This window comes from Gadus chalcogrammus, chromosome 18 (genome assembly GCF_026213295.1).
Source record: "Gadus chalcogrammus isolate NIFS_2021 chromosome 18, NIFS_Gcha_1.0, whole genome shotgun sequence".
Lineage (NCBI taxonomy): Eukaryota > Metazoa > Chordata > Actinopteri > Gadiformes > Gadidae > Gadus > Gadus chalcogrammus.
The window spans coordinates 21537248-21556321 of NC_079429.1; the positions used below are offsets into that span (position 1 = coordinate 21537248).

Here is a 19074-nt window from a genome sequence, read left to right on the forward strand (position 1 = left end):
TCGTCTGCGCGAAAGGGCCGTGACGTATTTTTGTACGCGACGCAAACAACACCTACGTAACCCACACATGGACAGAATCCACATACCAACAATGGAGAACATTGATGCGATGGTGTTCGTATTATTAGCTGGCATGTTGAAGAAGTGGAATATGTTGGCTGCGGCGCTGCTATGGCTGTTACCAGCATGGTTGCCATGTCGCTCTCGTGACTTCGTCACACTCTCTGGCCAATCAGTGGCCGGCCGTCTGCCGACGTCACCTTTTAGCATCGGCTCAGCCGCTTGGAACCTAGAGCGAGGCGGTACTAGAAAAAGCAGCCACTTGAGGTACTAGATCGCGGTGGAAACGCAAAAAAGGCGAGCTGAGTCGAGTCGTGTCGAGCTGGTACCATGCAGTGGAAAAGCGGCATAAGTCTGGCCCCCGCCCACTTTGGGCGATGGAAACGCGAACAGTTCCATACCTATTCTTACCTAACCGAACCGCACCCACCGGTGGAAAGGGCCTATCAAGCCTGTAGCTATCGGTGAGCAAGTGGCCTCATCCTGTCTAACTGCCTTTTACGAAGGAGCACTGAGCTGGGGGAGGGGCGGTGTGACGGGTGCAGGTAGAGTGTAAAATAATGTGGTGAGCTGGTGGTTGTACTCTTGATCGCACAGGTGAGAGGCCCTTTCGGTGCAGTCAGTGCAACATGAGCTTCATCCAGAAGTACCTGCTGCAGAGACATGAGAAGATCCACAGTGGTGAGCCTCCACCCTTCTACCTCTCCATACACACTGAACACTAGACCACGTCCACAGTACGCCACGTCCACAACTGAACGATTGAAAATATTTTGTTATAAAACCAAATAGCTTTTTGAAAAAGGATGTCTTTCAGATTAGTCTTGTTCTAAAGACATTGAACGATCTGTCACACTGTTAAACCACTGATATTGTTAAGAAAGAAGTGTTTCTAATATCACGGTCATCGTATGGCATTGGGGAAATATGTGTTAACGAGACCTATCTGAAATAAATCTGCTCTCAATGAGCTATTGTGCTTAGGAAGCAAAAAATAGTGAATATTGAACATCACACTGAATTTATACTGCAGATAATATTGCATGTTGCGATTGTCAACAAACCAAATGACCAAACTAAAAATGTTTCAAAATGAATCAGATTTCATGATGGGCCACTATACTATAATGATTGTACCTCAGGACTGTCTGTAAAGTCTCAACGGCGTGATTTGTTGTTTTTCGTTTGCATATATAATTACAATAGTAGCCTACCAGTATTGACATGTCCCCTAAACTAAAGGAATGTGTCTCAAATTTTACAATATAGCCTGTGAAACTAACTCATTGTGTGTTTTGGTCATGTGACAAACACGCACCAGCAAAAGCACAGTAGACTTATCAAGTTTATGATTATACTGCAGTGTTTCCCACAGACCAAGGACCAATGTGTGGTGCGGGGGTGGGTGGGGGGGGTTGGGACGGGCGGGCGGCGCGGGCGGCGCGGGCGGCGCGGCGAGGCGGCGGCGTCAGCGCATAAGTTTAGTTTTTACCAGAACTTTTGATTCTGTGACATTCAAGGAATGAATTGCAACAGACAACTAAAGCTGGAGGTTTTTATTTCAAGTACAAATTATCTCAAGACCTACCTGAACCAATATTTAACTTTTTTGGAAAAATAAAATAAATAGTAACAATATACTACTAGTTACAACAAGGCAACTAACTAAAATAATGAATGCAATGCACATATTGTCAGGGAGGGCAGCCGACTGAGGTCTAAGGACTTGGAAGGCTCCTAGGATGTCCAGCTCCTGGAACCTCCTTTTCAGTTCTGTCTCCAGGCCAGTAATGTAGGGTTGGATGACCTACAATGAACAGATCAGCACATTTTCTCTACCAGGAACGGAAGGATCGAAATTACTTTCCCTACTTATTTTTTTTAAGTTAAAATCTACACTAATCTGTTTCCACCTCACCTGTTGTTTCTAGGGCTGAACGATCTATCGTTTTCGACCGAAAATCGCGATCTCAAGCATTACGATTTTGGGATCGTCAAAGCTGCGTTTTTTTTTTATTTGTTTTTAAAGAAATAATAATAATAATTTTTTTTTTTTTTTTTAATATTTTACAAAAGTGCAATTATTTTGATGCTGATGAGCCATTGAAGCAAGTTTACTTAAGAAAGAGGGCTCCCTTTTTATTTGACTTTTTTGGTTGTTGTTTCTTAGGTACTTGAATAAACAGTCTTGCATTTGAAATCTGTTGCCAGCAGTTTTCATTATTGCATTACCTTAATGGAATTCATTGGTTATATTAATTTATACTGAAACTTGATTTAAAGAAAATAAATCGTGGTTGAAATCGAAACCGCAATCTCTACCAGAAAAATCGCAATTTCAATTTTTTCTTAAAATCGTTCAGCCCTAGTTGTTTCAGCAACATTTGTCTGCTGTCCTCCTGGCCTATATTAATCAGTATCTCTCCTGAACAGCCCGGCCCCTGAGAAGCACTGTTTGATGCCTGGGAACATTCAAAATAAATTTATTATATATTTAATAAACATTTACTAGCCACAGCCATTTGACTGTTCAACTTGATTTCAGACTAAGCTAACTACCTCCTCAAGCTGCTCCGCGTCGTCTGGACGAGGCCTTTTTTGGTGCAGAAAAAACTTTTCAATACTCATCTGGATTAAAGCAACAAACATTCAGAGTCAGAATAAAATAATATTAAGAATAGAATGTAATAATTGTTTTCTATTCTTTTTGATATGGGCACGGTATAGGTCTATCTAAACTATAACCGTATTTCCTCTTAATCGCAGTGTTCGCTGCGTTACCAACGACGTTGTCTATGATGACGGGTGCGGGATGTTCAATATCAATAACGTTAAGTTCATAAAGCTAATATTACCTTTTCTGAGTTAACAAAAAATTTGGGCAAGTGTGTTAGACCACAGTATATCATACTAACCTTTGGTAAACTGCAAATGTCGCAGACCGTCTTCTCTGTGCCAAATATATTTTTCCATTGACCTCAAGCATTGCGCGTGGACAGGAGGAGCGGGCGAATCAGCCGTCAGTGAGTGTGCATGTAACTGTAACTGTGGAAGAACAGCTCAATCGGAATAGAAAAGTATCATATACATACGCCTCAATCGGTTCGGAATAGAATTCTATGCGGAATAGAAGAGGTGGTGTAGTCCGCTATAAACACTTATTCAGATTAGTTTGGGGTTTAACTTAGAGCAGCTGCAGTAGTTCGCAATTGGTCCACTCCGTCTGTACTTTAATGCACACCGAACTTTACCGCTTTCAAGGAAATTGGATTTATTGCCTGATTCACATCTTTGTTATTATCACTCCGTAGTAGTTACAGTAGTCCGGTAACTTATCAACCCCAGCGTGTCCGGTTGCTAAGCGACGGGTGACATCGGTGGGTTCATGTGTTAGCGTATCGTCGCTCTCGCTCCGTGTGTGTGTGTGTGTGTGTGTGTGTGTACGAGAATGACAGGGAGAACGAGTGCTATGCGGAGATGAATGGACGGAACAATTTTTAGATTTCCAAATCGCGTTATAAAAAAATAAATAATAATTTTAATTAATTAAAAAAAAACGTCAACTTAAAGCATGTCTGTATGTATAGCAGCCATACTGGAACGATTCGATTCTGTAAACCACGATTCGATACAGTAACTTTGAACCAAAATTCTATATCCGTGAATGCAATAATGTGAGTGAGACTCTATATTCTTCTGAAAGGTGAAAAAAATGAGCTGACTAGCTGATGACGAGTTACGGATTACCAAGCTGCATTTCACAAAATAAACGTGTAAACTAAAGTCTTAAAACATTAATCATAATCGATTCATACGATTTAAAGCATTTATATTGATTATTGGTGAAGCCAAAGCGATTCATTCTATTTATTTATTTTAGCAGATCGATTTAGTTGAATCGGTAGGACTGACAATCGATGCATCGCATGAATCGTTACACCCCTACTGAGTAGGCTTATTTCTCATTAGACATGGCATTGTAGGCTAGAAAGTCAAATATGGTACAATGACTTCTATCACCAGCAGTTCAGTGTCAACCTTTATTTATATTCATGGTTCTTTGTGCACAAATACAGTGCTTTACTGTGACATCCGGGAAATGTCAGGAAGGTAGGGCAGAAATTAACCAACCTAGACTGAAGCATACAAGGGTTGATAGTTTTTCCAACAAATGTTTTTAAAGTGTTACAATATAGCCTTTAAAACTAACCAATTCTGTTCTTGTGACACAAATATCAATACACACTTGTACGATTTTCAACTCGGTTTTCATTAGTTCTTTCTGAATACATGTAAAATAATAGGTCTTACCCTTCTGTAAACTCAAAGCGACAGAGCTGTTTTAAACTTAAGCACTCTGAAGCTCTCAGTTCGAGATGCACAGAGTAGACAGGTGGGGAAAGAAGGAGCTAATGTTAAATTTATAGTAATCACAATGCTCGAAAGACCCTTTGGGGTCAGAGATCCAAGTTGAATGCTGCATAGTTTCTGTTACAACATGATTACAACACACTGGAACTTCAGATAGAGGTTACTTTTTGATTAGGGTATTTGCTATTGACCCCATGCAATAACCAGCTAGGGGGGATGGGTCCAAACTTCGGACATTTAACAATAAGCATTGGTACTTATAAAAATGTCGATGTAGTAAATGGTGGCGGCTCTGTTAGCAGTGAGTAAGGTACATGAAGCCTGATGTCACCATAGATAATTCTCTGAACCCAGGGATCATTCTCTCTCTATATATTAATACACATCGCTTCATTCTGCAGGAGAGAAGCCCTTCTGCTGTGACCAGTGCAACATGCGCTTCATCCAGAAGTACCACATGGAGCGACACAAGAGGACGCACAGTGGCGAGAAGCCTTATCGCTGTGAGACCTGCCAACAGGTAGGGCTCATCAGGGGGCCAGCAGCCACTCCTGCTAAGGCGGCTGATGATTAATCCAACGGGGCAGGATAGTGTGGGTCTAACCCTAACACCAAGGGTCTAACCCAAACCCAGCCTAAATGTTCTGGGTTCCAGACCCAAATCGTAGTCCGATGCCCTTTCCCTATCCTAAATGTTAAAATGCGCTGCTTGCACAGAGGAAATGCCTTATTAATCGATATTCATAATGTCAATACTATAATAGAACTGTTATTTTGTATACAAGGTGTCCCACACTATCCCAATCTTTCAAGCTGATTACTACACGGCCTATACTGAGAATTGGATGATTTAAGGCATAACATGTCAAACTGTTACATTCCCCCCCCTCCCCATCAGTTCTTCTCGAGAACCGATCGGTTACTGAAGCACAAGAGAACCTGTGGAGAAGCCATAAAGAGGGGCCTAGACCCCAGCATGCTGGAGCTCAGCGAAGCGGAGCTGGGCCAGGGCAGCTTCTCGCTCACTCAGGGAAACGCCCCCGCCTCAGGCCGCAAGCGGGCCAAGTCCAAAAACAGCGAGGGTGGCGAGCGCAAGAGGAAGAAGAACGTGGCGGGCGCGTCGTCGTCCTCCGGGGACATGGGCGTGCAGAACTTTGGCATGGAGCAGCTGTCGGGATCCGGCCCGCAGATACGCACGCCCAAGCTAATGTTCAAGAAAGCCGGCCGCAAGAGCCTGATTCTGGGGGACGACGCCGGCGGGCAAAAGCTCCTATCCCAGAAGCCCGGTGCCACGGAGCACGCGGCGGGGTCCGGGGACCCAGACGGCATGGGTCTCCTGCTGGGCCCTGGGCCAGCCAAACAGGGCCCAGCCACCACCAGCAACTATGACGACGCCATGCAGTTTGTGAAGAAGCGGCGCTACCTCCACGCGGCCAATAGCGACTACGGGGCGGGCGTCCAACAGGGCCCCCTGGGGCCCGAGCCCACGCTGGCCATGCTGGACAACTCACCGTTGGAGCTCAAGCACGACAAATCAGGCATCCCGGACGAGGTGCTGCAGAGCCTGCTAGAGCACTATTCCCACAAGACAGATGGCGCACAGCACCACCACCACCACCACCACCACCACCAGCAGCAGCAGCACCACCAGCACCACCTCGACGTCAACTTTGACCTCTCAGACCACCCCCACCACGTGGACCTGCAGCCGGCCGCCCCCGTTACCCCCGAGCTGGAGGAGGACGAGTCGGGCGGGGACAAGACGGTGGTGATGAGCGAGTACTCCAAGTTCCTCCTGCAGGCACTGGAGCGCACCAGTCACAGCGGCCCGTTCCCCAGCCTGGGCCCCAGCGGGCCCTTCCCCACGCCCTTCCCACTGCTGGCGAGCAGCTCCAGTCCCACGGGGCCGCTGTTCTCGGAGAAGCACGTGTACTCCACGTCGACGCTGGAGTGCGTCTACCCCCCCGCCATCGCCTCCCCGCTTCCGGTGGCACCACCACCGTCCGCCAGCAGTTCCGCCTCCTCGACCGCCGCCGCCTCCTCCTCCGCCAGCTCCAAGTCGAGCCACTACGGCCTGCTGGTGGGCTCGCCCGCCCCGCCCGCCTTCCACCTGGGCGTGGAGCAGCAGCAGCTCACCCCCTCCCAGGAGCTGACGGAGCAGCTGGAGAAGCAGCATTCCCCCGGGGGCTTCGGGCTGCCGCCTCCCCAGGACCTTTCGTCCCCCGGGGAGGGCCCCAAGAGAGCCCCGGGCCCAAAGGCCGGGGGCGGTGGAGCCACTGCCAACGGCTTGGGATACCCGGACCTGGCGGCGACGCTGGACGGGCCCAAGGAATCCCCCTACCAGATAGAGAACTTTGCGCAGGCCTTCGGTTCCCAGTTCAAGTCCGGGCGCCACACGCCGCTGGGGGGCTACGGCCCCGGGGGAGAGGCGGACCCCCGCATACGGACGGCCGTCTCCGAATTCTCAGGGTACACCAGTCTGCTGGCCGATGTCGGCGAGCCGGTGAGCGCGGGGGTCAAGACCCCGACAAGCCAAAGTTTCAGATAAGGGTCAGGTGTCGGCCCTGGGTCCGGCAGGGGACAGGGCTTCCTTGAGGGGAGCCCCTCCCCCATTCTCTTACTTTGCGTCTCGTAGCGCGGCAACATACAGGAACAGATGAACAGAAGAACACGGAAATGAAACACTGCCAATGTCGATACTCTACCAGGGAGGGTCTTCCATGGCCTCAAATGCAATTTTAAAAAAATATTCATTTTTTTTGTACTATGTATTTAGTCTTTCTTTTTTTGTAGAGTAGTGGGTAAAATGAACATAAACCGTAGATATAAATGTAATTTAAAGACATTTAGAGGGTAGCTATGAACATGCTTGATTTATTTTTGTTGAATTTCTTACTCTGAAACTTGTGTTTTAGTGATCACCAGGCCATTGTAAAGTAATAACTGATGATGTTGATCGTTTCAATAATGTTTGTTGCAGGGAAAGGCCCAGAATTCAAATGGCAAAAAAAGTATATATTGTCTGTTACAAAATGTATTAACTCAGGAAATAGGCAAAATTGTGTAATAAGAATTGTATTTTGAGATGCAATTAGTTCACTTTTTACAGGTGTACTTTAAGACTAAAAAGCTTTCTTTTTTCTTATTTTTTTTTTTTTTTTTACTCACGAAAAAGTTCCAGAAGCTTCCATTTTGTTTCATGTTTTGATTTCTGTACAGCTTTGTCGAGATTATGGTACAGTTGTGTCGATGTGAAGATATCCACTGACGCATGTTTTACTTTTAAATATTTCTTTTTTATAAAGGGCCACTTGTGCACAATAGTTCAAATGGATTCTTGTTGTTTTTAAACGCTCGCTCACACCAGACTGTTAACCCAAATCCAACGATCGATATTTGGTACGTTTTAAGGCCAGCGGTCAACGAAAATACCCCCCCCCCCGTTACATGCGGTGCCCCTGGTTAACCATGTGGCCCCTGGTTACCCACGGTGCCCCTGGTTAACCATGTGGCCCCTGGTTAACCGCTGTGGCCCCTGGTTAACCATGTGGCCCCTGGTTAACCATGTGGCCCCTGGTTAACCGCTGTGGCCCCTGGTTAACCGCTGTGGCCCCTGGTTAACCATGTGGCCCCTGGTTAACCTTGTGGCCCCTGGTTAACCTTGTGGCCCCTGGTTAACCTTGTGGCCCCTGGTTAACCGCTGTGGCTCCTGGTTAACCGCTGTGCCCCTGGTTAACGGCTGTGCTCCTGAGCGCAGGACTCCTGTACGTCGGCAGGGCGTGCTGTATACCTGGTCTATTCCAATCCTCGCTGGGACTTTCCAGTTCGTCAAATTAATCAAAAAGCACTTTTTTCTTTTCTTTTTTAAACAAAAACAATGTTTGATCTGACAGGAACCCATCCGGACGTGCGTGTTGACTGATGGTTTATATTATTTTTTAATGAGGAGAAAACTGTGAACGGGGAGTAAGGAGTCTATGGGCTTAGATAAGAGTTGATATGCATGGGCATTTAGATGTACTCTTTTAATGGGTGGGTGGGTAATGTAAAAAATATGAAATGCCATAACTTTCTTACTATACAATATTCTGCGAGTACCAATTTTGTATTTAAGTTGTCTTGAGAGAGGGACAGAAATGCTGGAATCGCTGTTTATTTTTTATGACAATGTTTTTTTGTTTTTTTTATATCACACTGTTGGGAAGTTCTGACCGCTGGATGCGTCCATAACCTGTTACATTGTATTTATTCTCCTCTCGCTGCACACGCCTAGTTTGAAGCGTGTTCAAAAAAACAATCCTGTTTCGCTTTAATGCCACCTCCTTGATTTATCAACCCCAAAGATCACACACTGCAGTGATCCAGGGCACACTACGCCTCTTATCTCCCCCACACCCCACTGCAACTACCAACAACTAGTATTTTATACAGTCCCCCACGCTCTTGTGAGGGCGGTCGTGTGCTCACAATAGAACCATGGCCATCGCTGTCTTCCAGGGGCGCTGTCCGGCCAGCCAGGGTCTAACTTCTCCTACATCTGTGAGCTCTACAACCAAGAGACTTTGAAGCACATCGGTTTGCAGGGAACAAAGACTGACTGATGACCAGCTTTACTAATTCACGTGCACACACACTATGCTTTCAGCGAAGAGGGAGGAACAAGCAGTTAAGAGATGGAGCAAAAGATGGACGGGGGAGAGAAATGTCCACCAATAGGATTGACCTAAATATACCTCATATCATTGACGCGTTAAAAGGCAGGGATGTGCGTTTCTTGTATGTTATGGAAACATTTGTAGGATAGGTTGTTTAATCATCTGACACAGCACCCGTGTTTACATTGTTTCTTTTTTTGAGACTGCAATTGACTTGTTGAAATGCAAATGTATAATTTTATTTTTATTTTATTTTGGGTCTGTAAAAGCATTCACGCCGTGCAGTGTTCAATTCTCGATGCCTAGGGGAGAACGATTTTTTTTTTCTCATCTTATATCCGGTATTTCTGTTACTCGCCATAATGTGTTTTTATATGATCTGTAGAAGGACATTGTTTACAAAAATGTACAAAACACTAAAAATGTGTTAATTTGTTTTGGGTGTCTTGATCTGACCTGCATGACGATACCATGTTTCTATGGCTTCCTTCAGGTCATCTCAACACCAGATTTTGTAGCAGAACCTCCGTTCTCCCTTTGGTTGGATTTCTTGTGCATCCCTTTGTGAAATGGTTTCCAGGGCTGTAACGGTTAACTTTATGAATGGATTAGAAAAGCCAATAAAAAAAAATAAGCATTTGTTATAAAAAAAAATGGTTGGTTTTTATTTTTATTTTTTTATGGTTTAATTTAGAAGGTTTTTCCTCTACTGACTTTAGACATTTCATAACAGATGGACACTTACAATAACAAATACTATTACAACTAATGAAGAGTGGCACACTTTACTTTCTTTGAAGTGTTTTCACCATTTTATGGTAAGAAGACCCTGGCGCTGACACCATTATGAGATATATTCATATTTAATGGTCTAATATAGATGCCATATAAAGGATAGAAACGAGCTAAGAATCTCAATGAGAATAACCCAGAAAGATTTACTTATTAGACCTGCTTTACGTTTTTTTAGTCTATGTAGGCAAGGCAAGGCAACTTTATTTATATAGCACTTTTCATACACAAGGCAGACTCAAAGTGCTTCACATATAAACAGTGTCATACAATAAAATAAAATAATAGGTAAGTAAAAGAAAAACATGCAAAAAATAGAAAGTTAAAAAGACATTTTAGTATTATAATAGAAAATAAAGGCAAAGTTATTTAGCAGAAAGCTAAAGCAAACAAGTCTTCAGTCTTGTTTTAAAGGTGCTCAGAGTTGGGGCAAGTCTTAAATCCTATGGGAGTTTATACCAGCTATTTGTTGCGTAGTAACTAAATCCTGCTTTCCCATGTTTTGTGTTTACTCTGGGGATAATTAACAGATTGGTCTCGGAGCTTCTTAGTGGTCTAAAAGGCTGATGTAGTGGAAGCATATCAGTTAAATATTTTGGGCCTAAACCATGTAGGGATTTATAGGTAAGCAACATGATTTTAAAATCAATTCTCTGACTTACAGGAAGCCAATGTAACTTTCAGAATTGGTGTAATATGATCAAATCTTTTGGTCTTTGTTAGAACTCTAGCAGCAGCATTCTGAACAAGCTGAAGCTTCCTCAGAGTTTGTTTTGGGAGACCTGTAAGGAGACCATTGCAGTAATCAAGCTTACTAGTGATAAAGGCATGTACAAGTTTTTGTAAGTCTTCGGTGGACATGAGCCCTCTAAGTCTTGCTCCATTTTTAAGGTGATAATATGCCGATTTTGTAACTGATTTGATGTGACTGTCAAAATGTAAATCTGAATCCATGATAACCCCTAGATTTCTGGCTTTGATGAGGTTTTCAGGGACAGAGAGTGAAGGTGTTGGGTTACTTTAAGCCTTTCCGTTTTAGAACCAAATACAATTATCTCTGTTTTGTCCTCATTTAGTTGAAGGAAATGTTGGCACATCCATTCCTTCACTTGCTCAATGCACTGACACATCAGATCTATGGGCCGATAGTCATTTGGTGATAGCGTTTCATAGATTTGCGTGTCATCAGCATACCAATGATGGTCAATATTGTTATTTTGCATGATTTGCCCTAGTGGGAGCATGTAGATGTTGAATAAAGAGGGTCCTAAGATCGAACCTTGTGGGACTCCACATGTCACGTTGGTTGATTCTGATACAAAGTCGCCAATGGAAACAAAGTAGTTCCTATTTTGTAGGTAGGACCTGAACCAATTTAAGACAGTGCCTGAAAGCCCCACCCAGTTTTCTAACCTTTCCAGAAGTAATGTATGGTCTACAGTGTCGAATGCAGCACTGAGGTCAAGTAGCATTAGTATTGAGGTTTTGCCAGAGTCTGTGTTAAGACGGATGTCGTTTACAACTTTAATAAGGGCGGTCTCAGTGCTGTGTAGGGGTCGAAATCCTGATTGGAAGGTGTCATAGCAACCAGTTGATGCCAGGAAGTAATTTAGTTGCTGGAGGACAACTTTCTCAATGATTTTACTTGTGAAGGGTAGATTCGATATTGGTCTGTAGTTGTTAATAATAGAGGCATCTAGGCTCCGCTTTTTTAAAAGGGGTTTAATAACTGCAGTTTTCAAAGCTTTTGGGAAATTGCCTGACTGGAGAGAGTTGTTAACTATCTGCAATATGTCTACTGCTAGGCAGTCGAAAACATTCTTAAAGAGGTTGGTAGGTATAGTATCAAGGCAACAGGTGGATGGCTTTAGTTGTGTCACAGTTTCCACAAGATTTTGAGAGTCTATAACATTAAAGTATGCCATCCTTGCCACGTAATTTTTGCCTGAACAGGGTGGTAGTCCAACATTTTTGTTTGAAGTGGAGATATTGATGGCGCGTCTGATACCTTCAATTTTATCAATATAAAAAGCTGCAAACTCATTGCATTTCTGCCTGTAATGGAGGTCAGGTGGAATTTCTGTTGGGGGGTTGGTCAGTCTGTCAACAGTTGCAAATAGGGTTTTTGCATTATTAGTGTTGGTTTTAATGATATTGGAGAAAAATGTTTCTCTAGCATTTTTTAAGTCTAAATTGTATTCACGGAGGCTCTCTTTATAGATATCATGGTGAATGTGAAGTTTTGTTTTACGCCAGATGCGGTCAACCTTCCTGCATTCCTTTTTATGTGCTGTTACAGAAGCAGCTTTTCTCCAGGGTGCCTTTTGCTTTCCAGAAATCGTTTTAACCTTATAAGGTGCAATGACATCTATGACTTTCAAAAATGTCAAATTAAAGTTTTCTACAAGATCATCAGGAGAACATGGGTTTAGAGGTGGTAGCAAGGAGATGGCCTTTTTAAAAAGTACATTTGAATCTTCATTGATCTACCGTTTTTTGACAGTGTTTGATTTTGTCTGTATATCGGGAATAAAAGATATGTTAAAGAAAACACAAAAGTGGTCAGACAAGGAAAGATCAGTCACAGAGAGATCAGAAATATTGAGGCCCTTTGTGATAACCAGGTCTAGAGTGTGCCCCTTACAATGAGTAGCCTCTTTCACATGTTGAGACAGTTCAAATGTGTCCAAAATGGCAAAACGTTTTTTTGCACACTTGTCATTCAAATCATCAGTATGAAAATTGAAGTCACCAGTTATATTCTGTGGAGATGCTAGACAATAGTTCTGTGAAGTCATCGAAAAAATTTCAATACAGCACTAAGGTATTCGAACGATGGAAAATCACCAAATAACATCTGTTTCCCCTGAAATACATTTTTAAATATAGCAGCAACCCCTCCACCTCTTTTTCCAGATCTACATGCATCAAAAAAGTTATAGTTGGGAGGAGCTGTCTCTATCAGAACGGTTGCACTGTTAATTTGTTCCAGCCATGTTTCAGTTAAAAACATAAAATCCAGTTTAGAAGTGGTAATAAAATCATTAACTAAAAATTATTTCTTATTAAGAGACCTCACATTAAGTAGAGCCATCCTGATGGTGTTGTTGATAGGCTTTAAGGTTGTTTTTGGTTTGGAGGCAATAGATATGAGATTTGTGAGGGGCCTGTAGAGTGGACCACGGGCCGGTACAGTGGACCACGGGCCGGTACAGAGGACCGCGGGCCTGTAGAGTGGACCACGGGCCGGTACAGAGGACCGCGGGCCTGTAGAGTGGCCCGGTACAGAGGGCCACGGGCCTGTAGAGTGACCCGGTACAGAGGGCCACGGGCCTGTAGAGTGGCCCGGTACAGAGGACCGCGGGCCTGTAGAGTGGCCCGGTACAGAGGGCCACGGGCCTGTAGAGGACCACGGGCCGGTACAGAGGACCGCGGGCCTGCAGAGTGGCCCGGTACAGAGGACTGCGGGCCTGTAGACTGGGCCTGTACAGAGGGCCACGGGCCTTTAGAGTGGACCGCGGGCCTGTAGAGTGGACCACGGGCCGGTACAGAGGACCGCGGGCCTGTAGAGTGGACCACGGGCCTGTAGAGTGGCCCGGTACAGAGGACCGCCGGCCTGTAGAGTGGCCCGGTACAGAGGACCGCGGGCCTGTAGAGTGGACCTCGGGCCGGTACAGAGGACCGCGGACCTGTAGAGTTGCCCGGTACAGAGGACCTCGGGCCTGTAGAGTGGACCGCGGGCCTGTAGAGTGGCCCGGTACAGAGGACCACGGGCCTGTAGAGTGGGCCGGTACAGAGGACCACGGGCCGGTACAGAGGACCGCGGGCCTGTAGAGTGGCCCGGTACAGAGGACTACGGCGCCGTGCACTAGGGCCCCACTCTGGGATGTCGTATGTTCTGATTTGACGATCAAAAGCTACATCGGGAGTTTTTTTTGTCATAAATATTTATTTATTTCGTTACCATTTAAATAATGGGTAGGCCTAGGTTATGTAGTGCCTCCAGAGGTCATTATCCATTTCATTGTTATTTGTAAACACTTAATTACCCTTGGAAATAATTGTAAAATAATTTTGTGCTACATTTATTCTGATAGATTTTATTCTGTTTAATTTTATACTCCCATCAATTTCTAAATCTGACATCATTCAGAGATTGGTGTAAAGAGCAAGACCCCTAACCTGCCTCTTAAAGTTGCTTTACTAGAGATTTAAGTGCTGTACTTTGAGTGCCATGGGTTAGAAATGCCATGCGATAATGCAATGAGAAACATGGGGAGGTAGGGGACATCTTTTGGGGTGGTTCAGTTTCTAGTCATGGTCTTTTCTTCTCTTTACAACTCTCTAATCTTACCTGCAGCAGCCCAAATACCATACAGCTATCTGGATTCACTTAGTCATTATGGTTAAATGCTTTGACTAAACACAAAAGTATCAAATGATAAAATCAATATTATTCAAAAAGTATTTGAATAATATTGATCCAAATATTGATCTAGGAGCTCATAGCATTACAACCACTGTCGTAATTTCATAAAAGCAGAGCTCACTTCAATGCCCATTTACCAGGTAGTGAGGAGTGGCACGATCGCGGGACGCCCAGTAATTGCATGCACTATACTTTGGACTTTGGCTGTGCAACAGGACACGAAGGCAGTATCCTTTTTATGGCACGGTGTCAATATCTTGGTTCCAATAAAGAGATCCAATTTGAATCCAATGATTATGTTGTGTCCCCCACCCTCTGGGGCAGAAAGGGCCACATCCAAGATCGAGAGAGGCACACCTCTCCTAAGGGCTGGTGTCTAGGTGACTGCCTTGTACTGTACATTAGCTTGTAGGTTACTGGTCATAGCTTCTAGAAGATTGTGTTTGATTTATGTTGTTGGCCATGTACCACTCTAATCTTCCTCGCTGGTCCCTCCCCTGTTGACATTGTCCAACCCTTTGGGAAAGTCTTGGAGGAAAACAATGTCCTAACTGGGAGAAAAAAACGTTTTTCTGGGAATGGCAAATATTTGCCTTCAATTGGCACACAAGCGATCAAAACAAGAAAGGCTCTTATAATTCCTTATTTGTTAAAGGGTAAATGACCTCCAAGCCCAGTCTACTGGCACCTTCATTCGGGTAAGAGTGTTTTCAATTTGGCACTATGTCTGATTGGATGGAACTGGTTTCCAGCCTAGACATAGAACTAGCCTATAGGTAACTTATGGCATTTATACAGTGCCTTTCAAGATACTGAAATACTTTGCATAGTGAGTGTTTGTGTGGGGCGGGGCATGTGCTTGGGTGGGGGGGTTCGAGGAAGCACCCATGATACAAACTTGCGATGAGTGTCATGGGATCTTTAGTGACCACAGGGAGTCAGGACCTTGGTTTAAATTCTCATCCTAAAGACGGTGCTCTGGACGGTGACCAGGATAGAACCCCGGTGTCTGTCCTGGGCACTGGGGATATGACATAATTCAATTCAATTAAATTTTATTTGTATAGCCCTTAATCACCATTACAGTCTCAAAGGGCTTAACAGGCCAAATATTCATGACACCCCCCTTTACCCAAGCCCCCACACGGGCAAGAAAAAACTCCCTTGAAATCAGCAAGGAAGAAATCTTGAGAAGAAACGCATAGTAGGGGATCCCTTCTTCCAGGGATGGTCAGGAGTGCAATGGGTGCCACAATTGACATACAGGTAAATACATGCACATCATAATAAAATGGTGAATGGGATCTGGCCGGTTATCCATGAGGAGAGTCCAGGCATCCAGTCCAGCACCCGCAACAAGCTAGAACAGACAGAATAGTGAATTAAACGGAGAAGTACGTAGTGGGAATGTATACTGTAATAACAAAAGCGCAAGCAAATAGAGTGGTCATCACGTCACATCTGTCATTTTCAAACTCCTATGTTCCAAATGCAAGATTGTAGAGAGTGAAGAAGAGTGCTGTGGTCGATCGCGTCGAACGCAGCGCTGAGGTCCAGCAGCACAAGCATTGAGCTTGTATTTTTATCCAAAGCAAAAAGGATGTCATTTACAACTCTTGTAATAGCAGTTTCAGTTGAGTGGAAACTCCTGAATCCTGACAGGAAAGGTTCGAAGAGATTGTTCCTCGTCAGATAATCGATGATTTGCTTTGCTACAATCCTTTCCTGTACCTTGGACAGGAAGGGCAGATTCGATATAGGTCGATAGTTCCTGACTAGTTCAGGATCTAGGCCAGGCTTTTTGAATAGCGGTTTTATCACCGCAGCCTTGAAATTGGAGGGTACAATTCCTGTTGAAAGTGAGAGATTCATAAGTGAGTGGATTGCAGGCCCCACCATGGGAAGAAGTTCCTTAAGAACCCTGGAAGGGAGAGTATCCAACATATAAGTTGTTGGCTTCGATGCCTTTATCACCCTTTCAAGTTCCACCAGAGAAATTGCCTTGAACTCCAGGAGAGCCGCGCAAGAGGTCCCCATCCTGCCCCGCAGGATGCGCAGGACAAGCCGTACGGCAAGCATACATTTCCTCTCTGATTGATTGAATCTTATTCTCAAAGAAATCCATGAATTCACCTGCCACGATCGAGGAGCCTACGGTCTGAGTCGGTTTCTGAGTCAGACTGTTCACCGTTTCAAAAATAAACTTGGGATTGTTTCTATTCAAGTTGACCAGACCAGAGCAATGAGCCGCCCCTACTGGCCCTCCCAACACCAGCAATAAATGGGGACTCATTTGCTAAGGCTTGCCTGGATTTCTTACTGAAACTTTGCGCACGCAAAAATCTGTAAAGATGCGTCAGAAAAAAGAAATCTGGATGTATCAATCCTTGCGAGCCAAAAAAATCATAGAAGTCGCGGAACACCCGTTCCCTTTGAATGCGACCATTCGCAATATCTTCTAACACTTACAACACTGCCATTGTCGACCTATTGATTATTGCCTCATTTTGCGCATGCTTTTATATCCTCATTTATTTGAATGCATGGTGATAATAGGTTGTTCCCATACACCCAAGGTGTCAATATATTTACATAATTCAAAATCGACCGACTGGTTCATTGATGGATTGATTTTAAGTAGCAATGGCTTGTGCTTACGCCACGCAACATCAAATAATACTATTGCAGTCAAGAATTTCACGACAAATGCGTGAAGAGATCCATTAGCGCAGTCATCACTGAAAATAATATTGCTGGGGCTTCAAATTTCCTATTAATTCCAATATTGACATTATAGTTTTATGGGTCTGTTTAAATGCTACTTTATAGATGCTTTAATATAGATATTAGTGGGCCCCTAACACAGTATTTGAAGACGTCCTTGAAAGTCAGCCGTGGTGCAGAATTACAGCCACGAGCGAGTCGAACATTGAGCTTTCCCCAAACTTTGGCTGTGTCCTGTAAATATTCTAGAACACTCCGGGTGCTCCGGTGAGCGAGCGTGTCTAAAAAGCCACAATCCTGAAAGACCGTGAATATTTTGATTAAGCGCAAAATAAGTCAAGACATTTAAGTCCTGGAGCTCTATATCTAAATAATATCATATTATACATAGACATCTATATCTATATACATATCATATAATATATATTATCACGGCCAAAAGCTGTGTGTGCCTCTATACGATATTATAAATCTCAAACGACTGCGTCGGGTTCTCCGACGTCTCTGGTTCTTCCAAGTCCACATCAATCTGAAGTACACTGAACCACGACATGGAGGAGAAAGGGATTGTTGCCCGTGATTGTTGACCATGATTGACTCCCGCCGGAGACTCGCTGCCAAGGGACCACCGCCTCGGCAGCGGGCAGCGTTTAGGCACCACCGCCTCCTGCAGCGGGCAGCGCCGAGGCGGTGGACCCTCGGCAGCGGGCAGCGGGAAGCGCCCAAGCGGGAGGCAATCGCGGGCAACAATCCCTTTCTCCTCCATGCATTGATTCATGTACTTCAGGGAGTCAAAGCCAAAGTTTCTTTGCCCCAATTCCTTCTCAACCATGGCTGAGATAACCCCCACTACGAGTCTCGTTGTTGAAATACCAAAGAGACAAAAGTCTGTTGTGTTATGCGCCATAACACCAACAGAAGAAAGGGTTATCCAAATAACAAGGAAGTGTACAACACTTGCGTTACAGTCCTGGAGCTCTATATCTATATAATATCATCTAATACATATCATATAATACATATTATCATGGCCAACAGCTGTGCGCCTCCAGACGATATTATGAATCACAAAGGACTGCGTCTGGTTCTCCGACGTCTCTGGTTCTTCCACTTCCACATTAATCGGAAGTAGACTGAACCGCGCGCTGCCCGCTGCCGGCTGCCCACTGCCGGCTGCCCACTGCCCGCTGCCGGCTGCCCACTGCCGGCTGCCGGATGCCCGCTGCCGGGCGGTGGTGCTTCATGGTGGTGGTGTCTCGCGGCAGCGGGCGGGGGGCAGCGGTGCTCAACGATGGCTGAGATAACCCCAACTACGAGTCTCGTTGAGGAAATACCAGAGACGAGAGTCCGACGTGTTATCCGCCATAACACCAACAGCAGAACGGTTATCCAAATAACAAACACTTGCGTTAGTCCTGGAGCTCTATATCTAAATAATATCAGAAAATACATATCATATAATACATATTTTCACAACCAAAAGCTGTGTGCGCCTCCAGATGATATGATTCACAAACGACTGCGTTGGGTTCTTTGACATCTCTGGTTCTGCCCGCTGCCGGCTGCCTGCTGCCGGCTGTCCGCTGCCCGCTGCCCGCTGCCCACTGCCCGCTGCCCACTGCTGCCTGCTGCAGGGCTCACCAATCAGATCAGAATCAGAAAGGATTTAATTGCCAAGAAGGATTTTACACCAACCAGGAATTTGGCTTGGTGATCAAGGTGCATACATTAAGACAATAACAATGAACAATGAAGAAGATATATATATATATATATATATATATATATATATATATATATATAACACCATATAAACAAGCAGGAACATAAGCAATCAATTAAAAAAGGATCAAATAGAATAAATAAATTAAAAACTAAAGTAAAGATACAAGAATTTAAGAATTTAAGATACAATAATATAAGAATTTACATATTGGTGATGGGTATGAATGCCAATGGCTGAGATTACCCCCACTAGTCTCGTTGTGGAAATACCAGGGACGTCAAAGAACCGACGTGTTATGCGCAATAACACCAAAAGCA

At 44.5% G+C, this 19074-nt stretch overlaps 1 protein-coding gene across 2 annotated transcripts in view; it reads left to right on the forward strand.

Moving 5' to 3' along the window:
- Positions 1-18196, forward strand: part of LOC130371680 (zinc finger protein 281-like) — a 49578-nt gene extending 31382 nt beyond the window's left edge. The window contains exons 5-7 of one of the 2 annotated variants that reach the window (XM_056577536.1): positions 658-741; positions 4833-4951; positions 5330-18196. In XM_056577536.1, coding sequence (XP_056433511.1) covers positions 658-741; positions 4833-4951; positions 5330-6979 — 1853 coding nt within the window. In that variant the 3' untranslated portion in view covers positions 6980-18196. Of the gene's footprint in view, positions 1-647; positions 742-4832; positions 4952-5329 lie in introns of both variants that reach the window. The other variant, XM_056577535.1, reaches the window with a different exon arrangement.
- Positions 18197-19074: the final 878 nt, after the last annotated feature.